Here is a 24,993-nt window from a genome sequence, read left to right on the forward strand (position 1 = left end):
TTTTAATTGGCCAATATTTTTAAATCAAACTATTTTTCTTAGAAAATATAAAGTAATTATGTGATTTGCTTGTAGAATTCCATACAGAAACCTTTTTTATAGTTAGATTTCATGGTGAAAGTTTACTTGTGGTTGATCATAAGTTCAGTTGTAAATGAGCAGTATCTTTTTTTGTTTCTTCCTATAAATTGTGTACTTATTAAAGCAGTTGTGAATTTCGTGATTTTCTTGCCTACCTGTAGGATCAGTGTATGCAAAGTATTAAAATAAGCATAACCTATTCTAGATTTTAAAAATTTATCGGGATAACATTCGAAATTAGTTTCACTGGTAGAGTATGATGGATATTACAAAATGATCATCACAGTAAGCCTACTTAACATTCATCATCACATAGTTACAAATTTTTTTCTAGTGATGAGGCCTTTTAAGATCTACTTTCTTAGCAACTTTCAAGTAAACACTCTAGTATTACTAAGAACAGTCACCATGCTGTACATTATACCCCATGGCTTATTTTATTTTTTTTAAGATTTTATTTATTTATTGATGAGAGACACAGAGAGAGATGCAGAGACATGGACAGAGGGAGAAACAGGCTTCTCACAGGGAACCCAGTGCGGAACTCAATCCCTGGACCCAAGATCACACCCTGAGCTTAACCACTGAGAGCCACGCAGGTGCCCCTCCCATGACTTGCATATTTTAAAACTGAAAGTTTGCACCTTTTGATCCGCCTTCACCTATTTCTACTGTAGATTTTTAATGACAACATAAACTTGCAATAAGGCCATTGTAAAATTGTACCTAAAATAGCTAAGCAGATAAATAAAGATACATGTAAGTGGCTCAGTCATTATAAATGGGTCATACTAAAGCCATTTTAACTATAGTTCAAACTTAATGTTCCTAACTGCTCTAAAACGTATTTATCTTTTTGGTGAGGGAGAAGTGCTTGCTGTGATAGAGATTACCAGGTCAGATTCTTGGATGCTTAAGATTTACCGACTTGGAATTAGGAGATGCAAATGTGGTGTTGCTTTCTTGATTTGTTAAGATAATATGGGTATTATGTTGTAAGTGAATAGATGATGAGGTGATTTAGGAAGAATAAGAAGCTAATATGTTATATGCAAGTCTATTAAAATAAGGTTTGGTATACTTAAGATTAATCTCATTTCATAAATTTGTGTTTTAAATTATACTTATGTTTTTATTCCATATTTTATCTTTCTGAAGAACACGTTTTGAAATTATTTCATATTTATAAAGTATGCTTAAATGTTTGACTTATTTTAATAATAAGATATATTTAATTCTTTGAATACTTCCACTATCTAATACTGAGAATTAACATTTTTCTCCCTCTCATAGACATGGAGTCTGGAGAACGGTTACCATCCTCAACAGCCTCCTCTACTACACCTTCATCTTCTCTACCTTCTGTGGCTTCATCAGTTTCAAAAGGCGGCCTTTCCACGGGAGCTGCTTCACTTAGTTCTACAATCAACCCATGTGGTGAATACCCTTTATTAACTCAGTTTTAGAATGCCGTCCATTTACTAATTTGCATTCATAGTGTTTTATTAAACTCTAAATAAAATGTTTTCATTATCTCTGTTGACCTGTTGAATAATAACTAGGTTAAATATCCAGTTTGTGCTTTTTCTGGATTTTACCAGCACACTGAGGTTGCACTTTTCATGCTTATTAGAGTTCTCTTTGAGAGTTTCATTGTAACATCTTATTTGACCATTTCAATTAATAAATGAGCACACACAAAATGTTTAAAACAATAGGCTCATGAGGGAGTGAAGAAATACAAAGGAGTCCTTGGTGGTAAGATTAGTTACCAATGCTATGGACCTTTTATTCTAAATGTGCTTCTGGTATTTGAAATATCCTTCTCCAAACTGCGACTACCCCAGTTCATAGATGTTTACTAAGGGAGATCATTTACTCAATGGAAAATATTTTAAAAATTAATAGCCTGACAAGTTTCTTTTCAACATGAACAAAGTTTAGATTGCTAAAAAGACAATAATAAGAGTTTTATTTCAGAAGTGAAAATATCATAAATTTTATTATGTAGAAGGTATTTTTAATTATTGCCCAAAATCACTCTTTGCCCAAACACAGGTTTGATAGAATACATCCTTTTTTCTTTTTTCTTTGAAAAAAGAAAACACGTTAGTATGATTAACTTATTCCTTTATCAGTAGGAAGCTTTTTAACCTTAAATATTTTTTGTCTTATAGAGTATTTCATGTTTATAAGCAGTAGAACTAAGTGATATCTCACTTTTTTAAAATTAGATTTAAAATTTTGGATAAATGAAATGCATATATATGGAATGTTTGTTGACAAAATACCTTAGTAAATTATCAAACATATATTTGTTCAGTTATTCTTTTTAATCAGTGGAATGACAAGAATGTCATTTTGTCATTGATTTATCAGAATAATTTTCTCTAAAATTGGTGATTATAAAATAACTAGGAAAAAATAATCTTTTATTAAAATAAAATAAAATAAATAAAATCCCTGTTCTCCTGCACTCTGTGCAGTCTTGGTTGAGTCCTTGTACAACTTCATGCACACTTCCCTTATATATGAAATGATGAATGCCTTTGATGATATGCTGTGTTCAAAAATAGTGATGCTATTTTATCTTAAGTTTGTCTAAATGATTGCACACAATTGTACCTTTGTAATTATTTTCCCCTGCTTTTTATAATTCTTCTTCCCTTTGTTGTCAACTCATTTCAGTGGATCTTCCAATCTGCTATGCAACTTTGTATTTACTTCTGAGTTAGTCTTTATATAATGTTTCTAGAGAATTTTTTTTTTAATATTGAAGATTTCAGTAGCATTCTTGAGTTTTCTGGATACTTTGCTGTTACTAATTTCTCATTTTTCTAAATTAGTGACACATGAATTGCTTACAACTTTGATTAGTTACATATTAGGCACTATTTTTTGTTAGTAGTAGTTGGAAGTTGCAAAAGGGATGGAGTATGCTGAGTTGCTGAGTGGCATCAGAAATTTCCTTGTCTAGAAAGGAATTCATTTTTGTCATTTATTTACCAACTGAAAAAATTCTAGACTTTTTATGTTAAGAATGGAAGCATATTTTATTTCTGTGTTTATTCAGGAGTATATCAGTTATTAACACATTATACTTTCAGTATATATAGCATGAGTTTTTTAAACTTCCTAAGAAAATGCTTTGTTTTTGTTTTTAACTTTCACAGTGTTATGATTTATGTTTAAAGTTTTACATTAGCTTCCAATTGATAAGTTGCTTAAGAGAATACTCAGTTGTCCCACAGAGCTCTATGTATCATATTTTCCCTTCTTCTCTTATTTGACTCATTCTTTTTGGCACATTCATTCTGATAATTCTCTTCCTTTACAAAAAAGATTGCAAAGTGTTAATGGACCTGAACTCTTTGTCTTAATAAACAAGTTAAATCTCCTCAATTTGTTTGATGTAAGAGACAACAAGAACAGTTTTCATCTTTAAAATGTCAAAACCTCAACTGTTCTTTAGTGGCTCCTTTGAGGACATTCTGTTGTCTTAAACAGTTATTTTAATTGGCTTTTCTCTGTCATCTTCATTAATGGTATGTCTATAGGAATTCTGAGTTACAAAGGATGTAATTCAAGCCTGCTTTCAAACTTTGAATGATCAACTAATTTTTTTGAGAGAATACTTTGTCAGGGCTTGGAATTAAACCTACCTACAAGTTAGTCTGTCACTATTATGGATGCTGGCAGAAGACTTGAAACTCCTGGGTCAGAAGTTTTATTACTTACCGTCATAGCAAATAACACAAATATCATGTTGGCATTGGCTCCCCACACCTCCCAAGTCCCACAGAGGCAACACAGTGCCCCAGTTGAATTTTATAAATGCAGTGGATTTGTGTCACAGCTGAAGAATACTGAACTTGGGGAATCCATTGCTTTCATAAAAATAGAAGCATACCCACTCTTCATCTTTAAGATGTTGCTTCATCCTTTAGGGTTGCTCCTTGCAAATGCATTCCTGAGAAACAGCCTCCTTAAAGGGTGGTCTAGGCTTTGTGTTCTTATCCTACCCAGCAATAACGTGCAGAGACCTGGGAGAATTGCATTTTATACACCTTTAATTTTATTATGGTAACTAGGATAGAAAACAACATTTAAATAATGATTGATTGATCTAAGGCTATCTGCATATGGGTTTTGTTGTTTTTATCAGAAGAGTAACATTTCTTCCCCCTTAAGGTATGATTTTTACAAAATAACTTGCCTACTTCTAAAAAAATAGTTCGGGATAGCTTTCAGTAAATGTATTGGTACAATAAACAAAAAGTAACTAAAATATCAAAATGTAGGTTTTAAAAAGTGAAGAGGTGTTAGCTAAAGAAAGCCAATGTTATTGAACAAAAAAAACTTACCAAATTAGCCACTAAGAATAAAAGAAAACAATGGTTTGCATGACTCACACACCACTGCTAGTAAGCATATCAGTTCCTCAGAAGAAAACGAAACTTTTTTTCTGGCCCTGAATAGTATAGGAAATGTCACCAGAACCTTTGTAATGGACAGTATCCCATATGCCAGTTTCACAGATATTTACAGTATTCCACATACTGGTTCTGAATGAAAGTTAAAAGAATAATAGTTCAGGGATCCCTGGGTGGCGCAGCGGTTTGGCGCCTGCCTTTGGCCCAGGGCGCGATTCTGGAGACCCGGGATCGAATCCCACGTCAGGCTCCCGGTGCATGGAGCCTGCTTCTCCCTCTGCCTATGTCTCTGCCTCTCTCTCTCACTCTCTCTCTCTGACTATCATAAGTAAAAAAAAAAAAAAAAAAAAAAAAAAAAAAAAAAAAAGAATAATAGTTCAACAATTAAACCTTATCGAATTTGTTTGAAATTTGTGGTCATTGACCTAATACAAAGAGAGAACTTTGAGAAATTTCAGTGATAGTTAAACTGTGTCATAGACTACTGGTTTTCTTTTTCTTTTTTTTTTTTTTTTTTCATTTTTTTTAAATGATTTTATTTATTTATTAATGAGAGACACAGAGAGAGAGGCAGAGACACAGGCAGAGGGAGAAGCAGGCTCCATGCAGGGAGCCCGACGTGGGACTCGATCCCGGGACTCCAGGATCACGCCCTGAACTGAAGGCAGACGCTTAACCGCTGAGCCACCCAGGCATCCCAGACCACTGGTTTTCAACCCATTTTTGAGGGCAGAACCTTCAAACAAAGGCTTATAAAAATGCTGAATATATAAAACATAGAGGCTGTTTAAAACTTCTCTGGCTAAAGCCTGAGTATGCCGACTTTTCTTAGAAAAATTAAAGAGGCAGATTTACACATGCATCTTAATTACAGGCCACCTCCCTCTACAGATGCCAAATCATAGTATATTGAGGAAATTGCAAGTTAACCAGTAAAGCCCTCAATTTAGGGTATGTGTTAGTTCTGACAATGCTTAACTGTGAATAGGAAAACATGGCAATTAAACACATAAGCTAATAGAAAGGCAGTTTTGGAGTGGGTAATGCCATCACAGACCTGGGCTCCTAATTTTATATTCTGTCTTCAAGATTATGGGACTTTCATGCTCACATGTGTATCCGGTGACTGTAAGAGAGCTGATCCACATACAGCACTATTTTCCAGGAAGGAAGAAGGTGGGGTGGGGGTGGAGCAAAAGTTGCATGCCAGCTTACTTTGACCCCTATTAAGGAGCTTTCCCAGAAACCCCATCCAGAGATTTCCACTTTACATCTCTTTTGTCGGAATGATAATCTCAGCTTCAAGGAAGTTCAGGAAAACTAGTTTTTTGCTGAACATATTGCCATCCTGAAGAAAATAGAGTTATTAAGGAAGAAGAGAATGGATAGGCAATATCTACTATGGCTAAGTGGAACCAGAGGGATGGGAGGTCAAGCTGGAGAATAGGCTAATGTCAGATTATTTAGAACTTCATGTGTGATGCTTAGGAATTTAGGCAAAATAAACTATTAATTAAAGATTTTGCAACTGAAATATCTTGAAAATGAATCTTGGTTTATCTGCGTATTAACAATGAATTTGGATAAATTTCTTAATCCTCTCTGAGCTTTAGTTGCCTCATCTATAAAATGGATATAATTCTACCCATTTTTCAGCACTATAAGGATAAATAAAATAATGCCTGACATATAGTAAGGACTTAGTAAATTATAACCATTATTTTTATTTACACTTCATCCAAGTGGAAGGGTTTAATATGATCGCACAGCTTTGAAAATGAAAGCTTGAGCATCACGTCAAACATCAGTTTACAATGGGAATGAGACTAGAGACAAATACTTTTATTTATCTGGGTGGGAAATTATATGGACCAAAATTAAGGAGTTACTGGAGATGGAGAAAGAAGTTGCAGAGATATTTAGGGAGTAGAATCTTATGGGATATAATGACTACTCAAATTTGGCAAGGCAATGGTTAGAGAGAGCAGCCCTGACATGACTTGAATAACTGGGTCAGGAGTGATGTAATGAGAAATGTGGAGGAGGAAGTTTTAAAGGATAAAAGGCTCAGTTATCTTTTTGCATGTTGTATTTAATGGAATATACATCCATTTATGTATCCACACTGGTGTTGGTGGATTTTTGAGTTGTTTTGCCATTGTTATGACCATTAAACATGGATTCCAGTGCACATAAGCATACATTTTTGAAAATGTCTTCAACTTTACAAGTAGTACTAATTTATTTTTCCACCAGCTGTGTATTAAAATTCCTGATGCTTGTCATCCATGCTAACTAACACTTCTCATTGGCCAGCCTTTTTGATTTTTGTCAATGCTATATATAAAGTAATGTCTCATTAAGGTTCCTTTTAATTTTTTTTAGCCTTTTGGATTTCTTCTTTTTTTAAGTGATTATCTAAGGCTTTGGGACAGTTTCTATTGGTTGGTATATCCTTTTCTTATAGATTTATGAGTATTTTATATTTTGGATGCTGGTCCTTTTGTCAGTTATATTTGTGGGAGATATCTTTTCCCAGTCTGTAGTGTGTCTTTTATTCTAAATTGTCTTTTGGTTAACAGAACTTCCAATTTTAATGTAGTCAGATTTATCAGTATTTTTATTTATGCTTATCCTTTTTGTCTTAAGAACTCCTTTACCTTCAAGGTCATACATCTATGTTTTTAAGGATTTTACTTTCCTTTAGTATTACTTTGAAAAGTTTATGGTTATCAGATATCAGGCCAGTTGTGATAGACTGAATTGGCTTTTTGATTTTGGACCTGTGACCAGTGGGGTTGTTGGTTGGTTTGTCAGTTCAGCTCATGATAACATAGACCACTAAAGCAATTTAACCCAAAGAGATTTAATACTGGGAATAGAGGTGCTTATGAAATTATTGAGGAGCCAGTCCCTCATCCCCACAAATGATTTCAGGGCATTTAACTATTGAATTGGCCTGCTTAAGGAACACTCTGGTTCAGTCAGGACACCACTGTTCCAACTGATGACTCCATGGGTCATACCACATTAGCTGCAATCCAGTAGTCAGGAACCACTGTCATAACAGCCTTGAAAGGTTGATCTGTGTTGCCTGCTAGAGCTGCACCAGCAAAAAAACATACCTCATGTGCTACTAATCTGCCAACTTAACTCAGTTTTTAATTCTTTCCAAATACCTCTGATTGTCAGAATATAAATCATATCCAGAATCCTGGCTGTACAAGAGACTGATAAATGTAGTTTTTAGCTGCCCAGCTTCTGCATCGCAGGAAAGTACACTGAAAGGAGGTTAGAACAAATGCTAAATGAGCCAATTACTTATCCACTTGAACTTACCTAGTGATAGGCCCTCTGCCTATCTCCCAACCAGTGAAGTGTAATAAACTCCTGGTACATATAGATGACCTTTGTTACAGTTTCAGCAGTATTTTTCTTCAGAACATTTAATAGCTCATGTATACTTAGTACAAATCTCTTTTGAAGGGTGCCCAGGTGGCTCAGTTGGTTAAGCATCTGACTTCAGCTCAGGTCATTATCTCAGGGTCCTGGAATCCAGCCCCTAGTTAGGCTCAGTGCTCAGTGGGGAGTCTGCTTTTCCTTTTCCCTCTCTCTCCCTCTGCCTCTCTCCAACTTGTGCTTGTGCTTGCTCTCTCTCTCAAATAAATAAATAAAATCTTGAAGAAACAAAACAAATCTCGTTTGAGATTTGTCAGAAATGACATAGATGACCTCTTTCTCCTTGAAAACCTGTTTTGGGGAAAAGTCTGTATCAACCTGGTATTATTTCTTCCTTAAATTTTTTATAGAATCCACCAGTGAAGTCATCTAGGTTTCTAAGGTTTGGGTGTTGTTGTTTTAATTGTTGTTGGAAGATACTGAAACATGAGTTCAACTTTTTAAATATCAATGTAAAACTAATCAGGTTATCTTTTTCTTCTTTAGTGAGCCTTGGAATTTGTCTTTCAAGGAATTTATCCATTCCATCTAAATCATTGAATTTATGAGCACATTATTAGTCCAAATAATTTGTACCCCATGGGATGTGTGGGTGGCTCAGTGGTTGAGCATCTGCCTTTGGCTCAGGGTGTGATCTTGGAGTTCTGAAATGGAGTCCCACATGGGGCTTCCTGCAAGGAGCTTGCTTCTCCCTCTATGTCTCTGCCTCTCTCTCTCTCTATCTCTCTCTGTGTCTCTCATGAATAAATAAATAAAATCTTTTTAAAAAATAATAATTTGTGCCCTTTTTTCTTTGTGACTAGAAGTTTATCAATATTTTTGAGGTTTATTAGTATTAATCCTTTTGAGTAGCTTTTTCATTGATTTTTCTCAGTTTTAGGTTTTCTTGATTTCTATCCTTTATTATCTCCCTGTTTTTCTAGGAGTGTGATTTTTTTTTGTGATTTATTGAATGGAAAACTTAGATAATTTATATAAGACCGTTTTCTTATAAATATATGCATTTACTGATATAAATTTTCCTGTTAAGTACTTTAATAGCTCTATCCCAGGATCCCTGGGTGGCGCAGCGGTTTGGCGCCTGCCTTTGGCCCAGGGCGCGATCCTGGAGACCCGGAATCGAGTCCCACGTCAGGCTCCTGGTGCATGGAGCCTGCTTCTCCCTCTGCTTATGTCTCTGCCTCTCTCTCTGTATGACTATCATAAATAAATTTTAAAAAAATAATAATAATAGCTCTATCCCACAAACTTTGATTTGTTTTCATTATCATTCTAGTGAAAATAATTTTTTTTTAAGATTTTATTTATTTACTCATGAGAGACATAGAGGGAGAAGCAGGCTCCCTGCGAGGAGCCTGATAAAGGACTCGATCCCAGGTCCCCGGGATTATGACCCAAGCCAAAGGTGGATGCTCAGCCACTAAGCCACACAAGAATCCCACCTAGTGAAAATAATTTCTATTTTCCTTTGTGAATTTTTTGACCTATGGGCTATTTAGAAGTCAATAAATTGACATTTTTATTTTTTTAAATTGATGTCCATTTTAGTGTCACTGTAATAAAAAAACATACTGACGATGATCTGTTCCCTGTTTTTTGGCTTTCCACTGTTGAATTTTTAGACTGTTGCCCTGTGTGTCTCCTCCGTGCCTGTGAAAATTGTCAGGTCAGCCGAGTACTTAGGCCAGATGAGTCTTATTTTTTCTGGTTTCCTTGCTCCTAAGATTACCCTCTACTTTCCAGCTGCTCCGCCAGCTTTGGACTCTGTACTCTGACATTTCAGGCTTTCTGCTGTCCAAGCTAATCATAGTGAAGGAATGTACTCAATTAAGAAATATATCAAACTCAGCTGATATGCCATGTGTAACTCTGGCTTTCAAGAATAGATTTTTCTATGTTCTCTACTAGCTGTTCTGCGGGGCCCCTGGGGTCCTTCCCCATACATGCACAGTGTACTTGTAGCTAGGCATTTAGATTAAGATCTGAATTTGAGCCTCATTCTTTCTATGGTTTGCTCACTGCCAGAATTTCCCCTTTAAATTTCCTGATGTTTTATATCCCGTTTTTATAATTATTTTCTATGGATAGTTACTATGACCTCTACACTACTACTACAATATTACCTGAAGTTGTCCCCCACAAACAAACCACTTTAAAAAAAATTTCACTTAAGACCCCAGGAGTGGTATATGACTCAGTCTAGTCAGTCCAAATATCATTATTTCCTAGGCAGTAGTGATTGGGCACATGATGTAAGTCAGACTAATCAAAGACAAAGAAATTCTATTCTGGGATTTTTATTGGTGAGAAAGGTTAGCCTTTTGTCCCACAAACCTAGGAGAAAGGGCTCATTTGAGGACATGGAGCCAAGAAAAGAAAAAGAAATTAAGTACTGGTAGGCTTTGAATCAGTCTTCCTTATCTAAAGTGAGCCTTTCCAAAAGTATTTTTTTTAATTTTTATTTATTTATGATAGTCACAGAGAGAGAGAGGCAGAGACACAGGCAGAGGGAGAAGCAGGCTCCATGGACCGGGAGCCCGATGTGGGATTCGATCCCAGGTCTCCAGGATCGCGCCCTGGGCCAAAGGCAGGTGCCAAACCGCTGCGCCACCCAGGGATCCCTCCAAAAGTTTTTAAGTTATATGAATTAATACATTCATCTTTTCACTTAGCCATTTTGAATAGGGTGTTTGGTACCTTTTAACCTGATGCACCCTCCATGATCTAATCTTGGCCTACTTAAGATTTATCTGGTACTATTCTAATTCTGGTCCCATTATTGTTCAGACTCCCTGGCCTTTCACTTCTTCAGATATAAAACATTCTTTCCCAAATCAGGATCTCAAACATGCCCTCCCTCTGTCTGGAAGATCTTCATGTGGCTGAATTTTTCCTTTTTTTTTTTTAAGATTTTATTTATTTATTCATTAGAGACACACAGAGAGAGAAGCAAAGACACAGGCAGAGGGAGAAGCAGGCTCCATGCAGGAAGCCTGACATGGGACTCGATCCCGGGTCTCCAGGATCACATCCCAGGCTGCCGGCGGAGCTAAACCACTGTGCCACAGGGGCTGCCCTGATTTTTTTCTTAAGCTTGTTCTCAGGTTAAATGTCCTGAGACATTGGAGAATTCCTTCTTTCTATAGTGTCTAGGTAATTGTTCTACTATTGTATATTTTTGTCCCTAATAATTTCCTCCATCATACTCTTCACAATGTATAATTATACATTTGGTGTTATTTTGGTTATTTGTCCCTTTTTCTACATATAAAGGATGGGAGCTATATCTGCTTTCTTTTATAAGCATATATCCAGTCAGTACCTGGCACAAAATATATGCCCAAGAAGTAATTTTTGAGGAAAGGAAGGAGATGAACTTGTAGGACTTGGATTTGAAAATTAGATAAAGTATCTTTAATAAGTTTTCTAGGCCATGCTATATTTTATTCTGGTAGTACCAAATGACTATGCAGATTTTAGTGAGGAATGGGCATTATAAGCCACATGGTAAGGAATCTTAAAGGATCAATCCACCTCACTGAAAAGGGAATGAATAAATAAAACCCTGCAAGTCCAAAATTATTATTTTATTAGAACTTCTTATTTAAAAGATAACCACTGCTTAAATTTACAATCACTGGAGAATCATCAAGAAAATGAGACAGGTCTATGATTATGGGTTTAAGAATAAAGCCAAGGTTTCATTCCAGTTTCCTTTAGTATTTATGTTATAGTATGAGTAACTATTACAACATTTTAGTTGATTTGTCTATAGTGTAGATATCTATAAATTTCATAAAGACTTTCAAATGTTCAGCTGTATAGCCTTCCACTCAGTGGGTTTATTTTTGAAATATTTTACTTTGACTTTTATGAGTAGAACTTTATAATTTTAATGTAGAATTTTAACTGTAAATTACTACAGAAAAGTAATGCCTTCAAATCAGTTTAAGTACTCATAAAAATAAACCCAATATTATAGATTAAATTTTATTTTCTTCCAAAAAAAGATATACTGGAGTCCTGACTCCCAGTATCTCTGAATGTGACCTATTTGGATTTAGAGTCGTTACAGAGGATCAAGTTATGATGAATTATTAGGGTGAGTTTTAAACTAGTATTACTGGTTTCCTTATAAAAGCAGAAACTTGGACACAGAGACATGCACAGAGAAGCCCATGGTGAGGACATAGGAAGAGCACCTGAGGTTACCAAAAGCTAAGAGAGAAGCATGGAACAGATCCTTTCTTAGTACCTTCAGAGGAAGCATGGCCCTGTCAACTCTTTGATTTCAGACTTTGAACCTCTGGAATTGTGAGATAATACATTGTGTTCTAAGCCACTCAGTGTGATACTTCATTATGGCATCCCCAGCAAATTAATATACCCCGTATGTTTTTCAAGGTAATTTTTAATAATTTTTACTTATTGTAATAATTTTTTATTTATTGAAACAGGTAAGAATTTAGAATTTGATTATTTTTTTAGTTATCTTTTTTCTATTTCATTATTAAAGTAAAGCTGCATTTGAAGATAAAAAAATATATAAAATATTGTATATTTTTACCATTTTTATCCATGAACTCTAGATCCTTTCACTGGTCTAACAAAAATGCTTATTACGAAAGAGGCACTGCTCCTATCTTTACCAAGAGTCATTTGCTAAACTGAATTAAAAGCTGTTTCCATGCCCAGTGTTAGAGAGTAGCACATTTTATTCCCAAGGTTACTTAGGCTTTTAATGACTTGTTTTCTAATAACAACAAACAACAACAATAACAAAAACCCTGTTTGAAGGGAAAATAGTAACTTTACATAGACCCTAAGCAGATCACAACTTAATCAAATGTTTGAAGTTAGTATCACCAGTACACATAGCAACATCTTGGACCCCAGGTATGTTGCACCGAGAAAGGTGTCTTGCTTCTCCTTCTATGATGCATAACTTCCTCTAATCATGAGAAAGCATCAGACAAACCCCATATTGAGAGATATTCTACAAAATATTGGACCAGTATTCTTCAGTGTATCAAGATCATGAGAGGTAAGACTGAGGAACTGTCACAAAGAAGAGAAAATTAAGGAGATACAGCAACTAAAACTGATAAGATCTGAATAAGCTTTAAGTTTTAGTTAATTAAGATTAATTTCCTGGTTTGAAAATTATTTTTTGTCATGTAAGATGTTAACATAGGGGAGGTTCGGATTCTACTAATTTTGTAACACATGAGATTCCTAAAATCTCAAAATACGTGCTTAAAAATAAAAATAAAGACATTATTTCCACGACATGCATCTTTTTAAAATATTAAAATGTAGGGGTTAACTGACTGAGAAAGTTTTGAGACTGCAGGAATGAAATGAAGATTATTTGCAGGAAATATTTGGTCACCAATAACTATAGAATTATTTGTTCTCTAATCAAAGTTCAAGTTTATAGTTTATACATTTTGAGTTCCAGAATATTTGAAGATGAATATATTTAAGAATTTTAATATGTGAGCCAGTAATCTGAGCATCTCTTTAATTTACAGTAATTTTGTGATGTTCAATTTTGTTTTTACATTCATTCATTACTAGCGTTAAAGTACACACATAACCCTTATTTGAATGTGCTGCCATTTTTGATGATTAACATACCTTACAGGTTGTATTACTAGGGGCTGATTTTGCAATGCTGTAAAATTATGCTTATGATTTTAAAGAACTAGAGACAAGAGTTTGAAGACATGTTGCAACAAGTTTGGGAAGCAATGGAAGATTAAAGACCTTTTTCTTTCCAGCACACAAAAAGCAACATTTGTGGAGTTCTATCATAGTAATCAGTCTCCTTGATTTTAAAAGGATTAGATGCTTCAGCATACTGCTTATAATTATTTTCTTTAATTGGCTATCTGTACTTTTTCTGACTGTGAGGAGATCTTGTTCACTGGTAGTTCAGGTTCAAGGCATTATTATAGTATTTATACTATTGTTCTTGTGGGAGAAAAACCCTTCTTGTGTTGTATCATGAAGTTCACTAACATTAATAAAGATACTTGCAGTTACCATGCCTTATTACTGAGACACGGACATATAACTACTTTAAATCACTTATACATAGATTGGCTAGCAGAATTTGTAAAGCTGTGCTAAACGGTGTTCAGCTTATTACGTCAGAATTTAGGTATTACAGATGTGTATTAATATTTATTATGGAAAATTTGCACATTGTTACCTGCCTGTTAAAACAGAAACTAAAAGTTGGATTTATAATATTGAAACTATATTTGAATTTTTTAAAAAAGATTTTTATTTATTTATTTGTTCATGAGAGACACCCAGAGAGAGAGAGGCAGAGACATAGGCAGAGAGAGAAAGAGGCTCCAGGAAGGAAGCCCGATGTAGGACTCAATCCTGGAACTGCAGGATCACACCCTGGGCTGAAGGCAGACGCTAACTGCTGAACCACCCAGGCATCCCTATGTTTTAATGTTAATATCTGTTAAAAAAAATAAGTGTATTCTTCTAAAAGTATTATTATTTTATGATATAATTTATTAGGTTGCAAATGTTTTATCTGAGCAAAATTTAAGTTTTAATCATAACACGTATTTGGGAGCATCTTCTGATATTAGATATATTAATATAGAAAAAATTACTTCTACAAAAATAGAACATTCTAATATCCAAATAATGTTATTTTGTAGTTGTAAGATTAATAGAGCCTGACTCCTGCTGTATTTTGTTTCACGTAAGACAATATCATTCTGCTTTTTTTATTAATACAGAATATGTTTTGTCTTAAATGTAGTTGTAGCATTCATTGAGCCACCACCAGTTCATGAGCAAAAATCACCTTGGCAACAGTAACTTAAAATTTCAATACAACTAAAGGCTAAGGATATTGTTCTGGCGCTGGAACCCAGGGTATAATCTAAACAGCACCCCCTGCTGTATAAGAAGATTAAAGCACAATGTAGATGTCACTAAATCAGCTTCTAATTTTCCAAAGAGCTTTGAGTACCATTATGAATTTTTTTTTTTATAATTGGTACAGAGAAAAAATTATGAGATATACAGTTGACCCTTGAACAACATAGGTTTGAACTATGTGGTCCCCTTATGGACACATTTTTTTTTCAATAAATACAGTATTGTACTATAAATGTACTTTCTCTTATGATTTTCTTAACACTCTAGCTTATTTTATTGTAAGAATGTGGTATAGGATATAGACAACATACAAAATATGTGTTAATTGACTGTTGATGTCACTAAGGCTTCCAGTCAACAGTAGGCTATTAGTAAAGTTTTGGGAGGAGTGGAAAGTTATAGGTGGATTTTCAACTTCAGGGCATGGAGGAACAGTTGGCACCCCTTACCTCTACCTTGTGCAAGGATCAACTTTATTTTTAACCATTTAAAGAATAATTCCTGGGGTGCCTCGGTGGCTCAGTTGGTTAAGCATCTGCCTTTGGCTCAGGTCATGATCCCAGGGTCCTGGAATGGAGCCCTGCTTTGGGCTCCCTGCTCAGTGGAGAGTCAGCTGCTCCCTTTCTCTCTGCTTCTCCCCCCCCCCCCCCCCCGCTCATGCTTTATCTCACTTGTGCTCTCTCTCTCAAATGGGTAAATAAAATCTTTAAAAATAAAAATAAAGAATAATTCCTGGTTGTTTTAGCCTTTTAAAAGAAGAAAGAAACAAAACTATCATTTGTCTGTGGCAGGTGTTAGGAAAGATTGCCCTTGCAACTGATAACAGTATGTTTTATGCAGTGTTTTGTAGAGAATAAAAATGATTAAGAGATGGCCTTTTCCTTTATAACTTTATACTCTAGTAATGGTATGATAAAGATAGCAAGTAATCATGAAAGTTCAAAGAAACCTCAAAACATGTCTGGGAAATTCAAAGATACTTCTTAGGCAATATGTTTTTGAGATGGTTAGGATAGATAGGATTATATGAGGCAAAAGAAGTCAAAAAGCATGTTACATAGGCGGGGGTGGGGGGTGAGGTGTGAAGTGGAGAAATAATGTGACCAAAAATACAACAGTGGGAAACATTTGTTAAGTACTAATACCTCACACTTTGCAGGTATTGGGGATACTGAGATAAATGAGATTCAGTTTTTGTTCTCAAAACGCTAAAATCCTAGCTTACCATTTATTTGCATAAGTGATAGTTAAAACAGTATTTCTCAGAAATACTGAGAAAGAAAGCATACAGAAAAAAATAAAGATAGCTGGACAAAATCCTTAAAAATGCTTACTTTTTAGAAAAGAAAATCTGATAAAGCATACCAGAAATATTATTAAGAGATATAGTTAAGAAGAAGATCAAGACAGTTCCATGACCTGGAGCTTAAGGGTGAACATGGGTTTTGTGTTGTTGTTGTTGTTTCAGTCCCTCACCCTCCCTCCCTTCCCTGAATGTGGTTTTTAATAAGGTAGAGGCACTCAACAATGCCAGATTTATAGAGAAGTTAAAAATGAGACAAGAAGGTAGCCTGGGTGGCTCAGGTTTAGCACTGCCTTTGGCCCAGGGCGTGATCCTGGAGACCCTGGATGAGTCCTGTGTCAGGCTCCCTGCTTGGAGCCTGCTCCTCCCTCTGTCTCTCTCAGTCTCTCTGTCTCTCTCTGTCTTTCATGAATAAATAAATAAAATCTTTTTAAAAAAGATTTAAAAAATGAGACAAGATTAGTGGGACCTGGTTAATTAGGAAAACTTTAGTAACTTGAGGCTTAAGGTTTGACACAAATATTAAAGATTCTGAGAAGTGGTGAGGGAGTAGACATACAGGTAAGACTTTTCTCTCAAGTCTAATGCAGGAGAGATGGTGATGAGATTAAGAAGGAAGAATAGATAGGGTTGGGGATTGGTAGAAGCCTGGGGGAGCCTGGAGGTCATGCTAAGAAATAAGGAAATGAAAACGGGGAAATTGTGGTTAGAGTGCAACTTCAGAGTTTACGAGCTTGAAGGTGATAGAATTTTGAGTGATCAAATCTAGAAATCTAGTATGTGACTTAAATGGAATCAAGGAGGAATAAAGGCCAAGTGGTAATAAAAAAAAAAAAAAGTCAGGACCAGGGGTTGGTGACATAAGACAAGAGGAAGCTAGGAAGTATACTTGCAAATTTAAATGAAGATTCAAGACAACTTTCTGTTCTAATTTAAGGTCTTTGGATCAGTCCCATGGATGTGCCTCTTCTGTTCTTAATGAGTAGTGAATTAATTTATTAAACATATTTATTATATATCTGCTTTATATGAGACCGCCACTCTAGGTATTTGGGATCTATTATTGACTCTTACATATGACAGTAACCATTTAAATAATACTGAGATATTAACTAACTCGTTTTATACATTGTGGTTTAAAAATATAGTTCAGTACTATTATGTTCAACCATGAGTTTCTTGAGGTCAAGGATAGTCTCATTTCATCCTTGTATGGCAGGTACTAAACATAGCATCTGACACTTAATAGGTATGTTCATGAAATGCCTGAATTACAGAAACTTTTGAATAAAGAACAGAGTAATTCTGCAAGATTTTTTTTTCTGCAAGATTTTTTACATGGAATTCGTATCTGTGTTTTTTTAAAAGATAGAAAAACAATACTAAAATCATATGTAGTGTTGAGACTTTTTTTTTTAAGATTTATTTATTTATTCATTCAGAGAGAGCGAGAGAGAGGCAGAGACACAGGCAGAGGGAGAAGCAGGCTCCACGCAGGAAGCCCGACGTGGGACTCCATCCCAGGTCTCCAGGATCACACCCTGGGCTGCAGGCGGCGCCAAACCGCTGCGCCACCGGGGCTGCCCCTGTTGAGACTTTTTTTTTTTTTTTTTTTTAATTTATTTATGATAGTCACACAGAGAGAGAGATGAGAGAGGCAGAGACACAGGCAGAGGGAGAAGCAGGCTCCATGCACCGGGAGCCCGACGTGGGATTCTATCCTGGGTCTCCCGGGATAGAGGCAGGCGCTAAAGGCAGGCGCTAAACCGCTGCGCCACCCAGGGATCCCTGTTGAGACTTTTTTTAATATGAAAGCTATATTTTTAAAGATTTTATGTATTTATTCATGAGAGACACAGAGAGAGGCAGAGACACAGGCAGAAGGAGAAGCAGGCTTCCTGCAGGGAGCCTGATGCAGAACTTGATCCCCAGGCCCCAGGAACATGACCTGAGCCAAAGGCAGGCACTCAACCACTGGAGCCACCCAGGTGTCCCGAAAGCTGTATTTTTTATCTCATTGACTTTGAGATTCTTGCTATAAAGGCAAAATATAGTGATAACCACAAAAGTACCAAATTCACAAATTTTCTGTTTAGGCTGTAATGAACAGAAACAAAGATCGGCTGGCTTAGAAAAGATACCCAAGTCTGTCATTCCCTTGTCCTTCCTTACGGTTCCTTTATGGGCCTTCCTTGCAAAGACACTTTGAGGATCTTCCCTGTGAGATCCAGTTATTATGTTATTATATTGGAACCTTAACCCTCAATCAGTAGTTTTAACTTTATAAGCTGACATAAGATATAACAGATGTAATGTATTTAAATCTTAATACCTTAGTAAAAATAATGTAATGTTATTTCAGCAAATAATATAGGTTTTATGTTAGTCTCTGAGGGTAGACTCTAACCTTTTTGATGATTCCTCTTGGTTTTCAGTGAATATAAAAGCAGAGGAGAGATTTCCTTCATTACTAAATGATTAAAAAAGTATTGTTAGTTTTAGCATTTATTTTTACATTTCTCAAATGTATTATATTAAAAGTAATTAAATTGCAATACACAGTTACTTATAATATAAACAGAAGATAATATAACACAGAGCATAATACCTTTACCATAGTAAATTCTTAAACTAGTCTGGAGTGTGGGGTTTGATACTCTATTTCCATACTACTAGGCCAGGGAAACTTAATTATTTCCTAGAAGTAAAAGGAGAATTTCCAAGTTTTAACAAATTTTCTGTCAAATCTCTTCCAAAGTATGAAAAACAAGTTGTATTTTTGATTGTATAACATTTCAACCTGGAGCTATGACACTTAGAACTAGATTCCCTTTGGAGTGGAGATTGAAAAGTCACACATTTGAATTGAATGTGATCCTTTCATCACAAAGTTAAAAATTACTTTTATATTGATAACCACCCTATGATGCATTTAGAAATATCTTAGTAAGTTTATTCATTAAATCTTGATGCTGTCTTTTGTATTGCTTTATTAGGCTAGAATATGATCTCTTTTTGGTATCAATTCTCCTCACCTGAGAGGTATTGGACAGAGACCATAGTTTTCTTCTGGCACATGGAACTGGGAATGCTTTGCCCAGAGTGGGTGATAATTTGAGTAATGGCTTGGTGACAAATTCTGGACTTATTTCATTGCTTTTCAACCTTATGTTAATAGAACGCTTTTATTTTCCTTCTTTAGAGTAAAAAAAAAAAAATCTGATAATACTGTACCTGTATTAACAGAAAGTTCACTTCAGCAGGTCAAACTGTTATTAGTGACAATTGTGTACCTAAAACATTATTTTTCAAATCTCAAATTCAACGTAAATAAGGTTATACCACTCATTTTAATTATATTTTGAGTCCTTTCATATTTCTAGAAATATTCTATAGGGTTTGAAGAACAGAAATAGAAAAAGAAAAAATGTAAAATAAAAATTTAATCAATAAGAAATTATTATAAATTTTAACTATGAACGCTGAAATCAGATAAATCTCATCTGTTTTTATAGTACAACTTTAAGTGTGTTTTTTTCCCTCCCAGGACATTTATTCAGAGCAGCTGGGGATCAACCGTTTAACCTGTCCACAGTGTCGAGTGCCTTCCCAATGGTCAGCCACCCAGTCTTTGGTCTACATTCAGCCAGCTCAGGGCATTCAGAATTTGGTGGTTTGGGGACACTTGGTACACCCACAGCCTTAGCCGCACATCCCCAACTAGCATCTTTTCCAGGTAAACATCTGTTACAAACAGTGTTCAAGGAAAGGAGAAAAGCTTGAAAATGTTCAAGCAGTAATTTGTTTATTAAATTGACTAAAAAGAATAGTCTAATGCCTGTTCTATTAAAATTCTTGTACAAGAATTGATTCAATCATATTTATCATGTGCAAAAAACCCCCACACTATGTGTGCTGGATGGCATTGCAATTATAGATGTTCAAGTGTTTAGCTAGAGAAAGGCGCATCTGCTACAAAAGTGAATAATTAGGCCAAGTTTTTCTCATGCTTTTTATTGAAATATAACATGTAGGAAAGTGTACATACTGTGAGTATAGAGCTTAATGGATTTTTCAGCTTTATTTGATTTTTAAAAAATTATTTAACTTATGGTGGAAAGTAAACTCCAGTTCTTATAATGAATATCTCTATACTTTTGAGTTTCACTTCTCTGCACTTTCTAAGGAAGTTGAATTTGGCTCTTAGATTTCTATATTTTTACATATTTGATCAGAACAACTTTAGATTTGCACTAAACAACTTTAGATTTGCATTGTCACTTATATGACAGCAAGACCAGAACTATCCCCAATTTACAGATTATGAGAATTTGAGAGCTCAGTAAGATACCATTCAAAGCTTAAATTGGACAAACATGCTATAATCTGTCTTGTTATATTATTTTGAAAGTCTAAACTTTCATGTGTTTCCAGTGATTGATTTTACTTTAATAAATTTTGTAAGCAATGTATGGTTTGGTGTTATATAAAATAGTTTAAGAATTAGAGCATAATTCTAGAGACAAATAGACCTGAGTTAAAATCTGGCTATGCTACATTTTAACTGTGTGACCATGAACAAGTAATCTGACCACTCTGCCTCAGTTTTCTCATCTGAAAAATGAGGATAGATAATGGTACCTGCCTCTTAGGGGTCTTGTGAAGATTGAAGAAAATAAGCTAACTGATTGCAATGTTTAGTATACATAACTAGTAATTATCATTATTATTTCCTCTTGCCCACTTTAATGGGTAACATATTATCAAGTGCTTCTTCAAAAGGAAATAAGTATCTCATTTTAACTATATACAGAATGGAAAGATGATTAGATGTATATTTCAAGTACTGTTTCTTGAGTCATATTATTCCTTTAATTCAGCTGTCTGGCATAGAGGAGCTGATGGGGAGGGGTAATGTGACTAGAAAGTTAAAGTCTTTTTTTTGAAAGTTAAAGTCTTTTTTTTTTTTTTTAAGTTAAAGTCTTAAACTAAGTCGTAACGTTTGTTTTAAAAATACGAATAGGAAATTATTTTGGCCAGTTTCTAGCATGGTCGCTTAGCAAGATAATCAATTCAATAGATATTTCCTGAAATATAGGATCTCTGAATAAAAATCAAAATATATAGTAGTAATGTAGGTAGCTATTGGTGTCTTAAATTTTTTTTATCATTTTGTTATAGTTTATTATATCATTGTTTTTGAGTGTTTCTAAACTGTAATGTAATTGCTATATTATTAAAATCAAGTACTATTTCTACTGAAATAATAGCTAACAGGTGTAAAGAGTTACTTATCTGGACTTCAATAATACTGATACTTCCACTGTATGAAAAGAAAGTTAATAACTTCTCTAAGCCTATCTGAATTATTCACTCATTCATTTATTGTACAAAGTTCTTTGAGGATCTACCATGTTCTGTGCACTGAGGAATACACTAACATAGTACATGTTGTTTACGGTTTTTAGAAGATGAATAAACAGATAATTATAATACAGTCTTTAGTGGTGAAAGTATGTCTGTATAAGCATACTTTTTTTTTTGCCAGAGACTACACCTAGACCTAGAAGATTCATTTAAGTTGTAGATTTGGCAAAATAATTTAAATTTAAATTCTCTATAACTGCCTTTATTCAAAAAGGTAATCTAAATGCCAAATTTTTGAAATAACCTAAAAAATAAATGAAGAAGGAAGAAATATTAGAAATCCTAATTAAAAAGTTATTTTAAAATTTTATATACTTACTCTGCATTTCAGATGATCAAATCAATAGAAAATTATGTAATGGACATTAGTATAATATTTCCATTTTATATTGAAATACTATTTCACAGTAATTTCTTTTAAAATATTTATAATTTTTGGTCATATTTTTATATTACTGTGAATTTCTGTGAAGCATCTGGCTCTATCAAGTATGAAAGATTTTAAAATGCTACTATATCTTCTAGGCTCTCTATCATCTGAAATATCAGACTTTCAGTTGAGTATTATTAATGTTGCCAATATGCTGTTACCTCCTTTGAATACATTCAGAAACTCATCATGTACTGGCTTATGTAATCCTTATTTTGTATATTTTGTTTTATCAACAAGTTAGTGACTAAATTTGTTTTTTGTTTTCTTAAACTTTGAAGATAAATAAGCTTGTCGTTTAACAAAAATTACATTATCTCAGGAAATATTAGACATTTGTAAAGTTTGTAGTCAGAAGCTCTACCATTTTCATATTTTTATTTGATTGATTTTATTTACTTCTTGTTGTTTAACCTGTGGTGTCAGCTTGTTTATAACATACACATTTTCCAACTTTTTTTTTTCCTAATCCCCATTGTGTACTTATTTATAGTGCTGTTCTAACATACAGTGTTATGGTTATGTTTTTTTCTGAGGTTATATCTAAAATATTTGAATCTTATTATACTTTGATTACCTTAACTGATTTGTTGGTTGTTTATGAAGTATATACATTCAGCTGTAACACTTTAATTATAGACTCTATATTAAATAATATAAATATCTTTAGGAAACCTCAGTCCCTTTTTATTAGCTATTTGGAACCTAGGTTTCAAACCTGTAAATAATAATAGATTCCAACTGTGCTGACACAAGCCCAAAATACACAGTTTTTCTTCCCACCTAAATACACTTCTTTCATCTAAACAGTGGATAAATGATTAATGCTTTTGTATAGTTATTCTTGGTTCAGTTCCCATCATTCAGGCACTGCTAAATATGCATTGGTGTCATTTCACTAGCAATGCCTTCCTGCAGTGCAGAAGAATAGCTTTTGCAGTTTTCTGCTAATACTGTTTTTAGACCTTTTAGAATAGCAGCTACCATGAACATTTCACTTTTTAAAGAAAACAGAGTTTGCCATTAGATAATGAGGGTACACATTGCATTACATTCTATTTTTAATGAAGAGATATTCCTAGAAAAGATTTAAAGATCATACAATACAATACACTGACAATATTGAATTTTTCCCATACTATATTATTGGGTTTCTTTTCTCTAATTTCCTTTTGGTGGTTACAATCAATGAAAAACATAGCATATCTCTTGGAAGATTAGCCTGAAAGGTCATAACTGATTTGGTAATCTGGCCGGTTAGCCAAGTGGAAAAGATTATTTCTGAGATTTTTAAATGGGACAATACAAGACTTTCTTTTGGATTATTTTCAAATCTCTTCTTTATCTTTACCCTTTTTGAAAAATGTATTCTATAAAATTTTGCTTTTTTCCTATTCTAAAAGTTTTATCTAAGTTTAACTGTTTAATAATCTAAATTGCATTTGATGGTTTTCTACCACTGATTCATTTTACATTGATAAAACTGTCACTGTTATCTGTAATTTATGAGAGAAATAGAAACAAAATCCAAGCTTTCTTTATTAACTATATGGTGAGGAATTTTATAAACCTTTTATATTTTAATATGACTTATTTTGGAAATCTTTGAATATTTTTCATTTCTTAGACAAAATAACCTAACACTTTTGCTATCTTTATTTTTGTTTGAGTATAGAATATCTTCCTTTATAAATGTTCTTGAGGTATACTGATTTACAGCAGCAGTCTTTGTATTATTATTTATGATTTATCAGACCCAGATTTAAATTGAGGAAATTCTTGACATAGGTTGTAGATGGTACTTTAAGAATTTAAATGTACCTTATTTTCTTAATTTTCTTAATATGCTTAAAATATATTAGTATATTCTTAAGTATTGTTTCTATACTAATTTAGAAAAATTATGGTATAAGTTATCAAAAAGTCTAACAGTTCTTTAATATTCCAAATTTTCCATTTTATTTTTAAGACCATAGACTACCTTTTTTTTTTTCATAAACTTAGTCTCAAGGAAGCTGCCAAGTGAAGATCCTTGAATACTAACTTAATGAGGAGAGTAATGAGTGTATAACATCTAATCAGCTGTCTTACAGTTAGATGATCAGACTGTGTTTAATTCAGCAATTTTGTTTCAAGATGAAATTTAATATTTTTCCAGGAATAAAATATAAAAAGCATTGTTACATTAACTAGAAAATTAATTCAAGTATTTTTTGCTTCTTTGTTTGGTGTTTGGTTTTGAGGTGCAGAATGGTGGCGAACAACAGATGTTCATAGTCGTACAGGGGCAACCTTCTTTCCGCCATTACTGGGAATTCCACCACTGTTTGCTCCTCCGGCCCAGAATCATGATTCTTCTTCATTCCATTCAAGGACTTCAGGAAAAAGTAATAGAAATGGTCCTGAAAAAGGTATTCCTGTTAACTTAAGTAATGTTTTACAAATCTTCCATTCCAATACCTCTTTTCAGTAGAGTTTAGGTTTGATAACTTTTCTATAACAGTGTACTAGACACTTTTCCACAATGCCTTGCTTACTCCTTACAATAACTGGGAAATTGGGAGTATCCTCATTTCACATCCAAGGGTAAATAAGTGATTTGAAGACTGCTTACATGTCATTGTGGCATAGGCAGGATTTGAACCTAGACCTTTTAACTCCTAGTGCTACTGCTTTTTCCTCTCTATCTCATTACCTCCTTTGTGTAACCCAGTATAAGATTTACTTTTTCTGTAATTAAGCATTAAATTTGTCAAAATGAATATCCAAGTGCTCCTTTTTTAAAAAAGTGATCATTAATATTTCTGCAGTTGATAACTGTTGTTAGAATAGCATTTACAAATTCTAATAGCATTTTGGATGGTTTATTTTTATCTTTTTTCACTTGGGTAAGAGTTTTTGGTGAGTTTGCTCTGAAAAGGGAAATGTTTGCATTTAATTATATT

General features: G+C 34.1%; 1 protein-coding gene across 19 annotated transcripts in view; it reads left to right on the plus strand.

Moving 5' to 3' along the window:
* BAZ2B (bromodomain adjacent to zinc finger domain 2B) overlaps positions 1 to 24,993 on the plus strand; it is a 296,342-nt gene that overhangs the window by 159,593 nt on the left and 111,756 nt on the right. For 14 of the 19 annotated variants that reach the window (XM_055307809.1, XM_055307825.1, XM_055307810.1 and 11 more), the window contains 3 exons: positions 1,375 to 1,518; positions 19,739 to 19,927; positions 24,292 to 24,459. In XM_055307809.1, the coding sequence (XP_055163784.1) occupies positions 1,377 to 1,518; positions 19,739 to 19,927; positions 24,292 to 24,459 (499 nt within the window). In that variant the 5' untranslated portion in view covers positions 1,375 to 1,376. Of the gene's footprint in view, positions 1 to 1,374; positions 1,519 to 19,738; positions 19,928 to 24,291; positions 24,460 to 24,993 lie in introns of those variants that run through there. The other 5 variants (XM_055307808.1, XM_055307823.1, XM_055307817.1 and 2 more) reach the window with 3 other exon arrangements.

This window comes from Nyctereutes procyonoides, unplaced genomic scaffold (genome assembly GCF_905146905.1).
Source record: "Nyctereutes procyonoides isolate TBG_1078 unplaced genomic scaffold, NYPRO_anot_genome, whole genome shotgun sequence".
Classification (NCBI taxonomy): domain Eukaryota; kingdom Metazoa; phylum Chordata; class Mammalia; order Carnivora; family Canidae; genus Nyctereutes; species Nyctereutes procyonoides.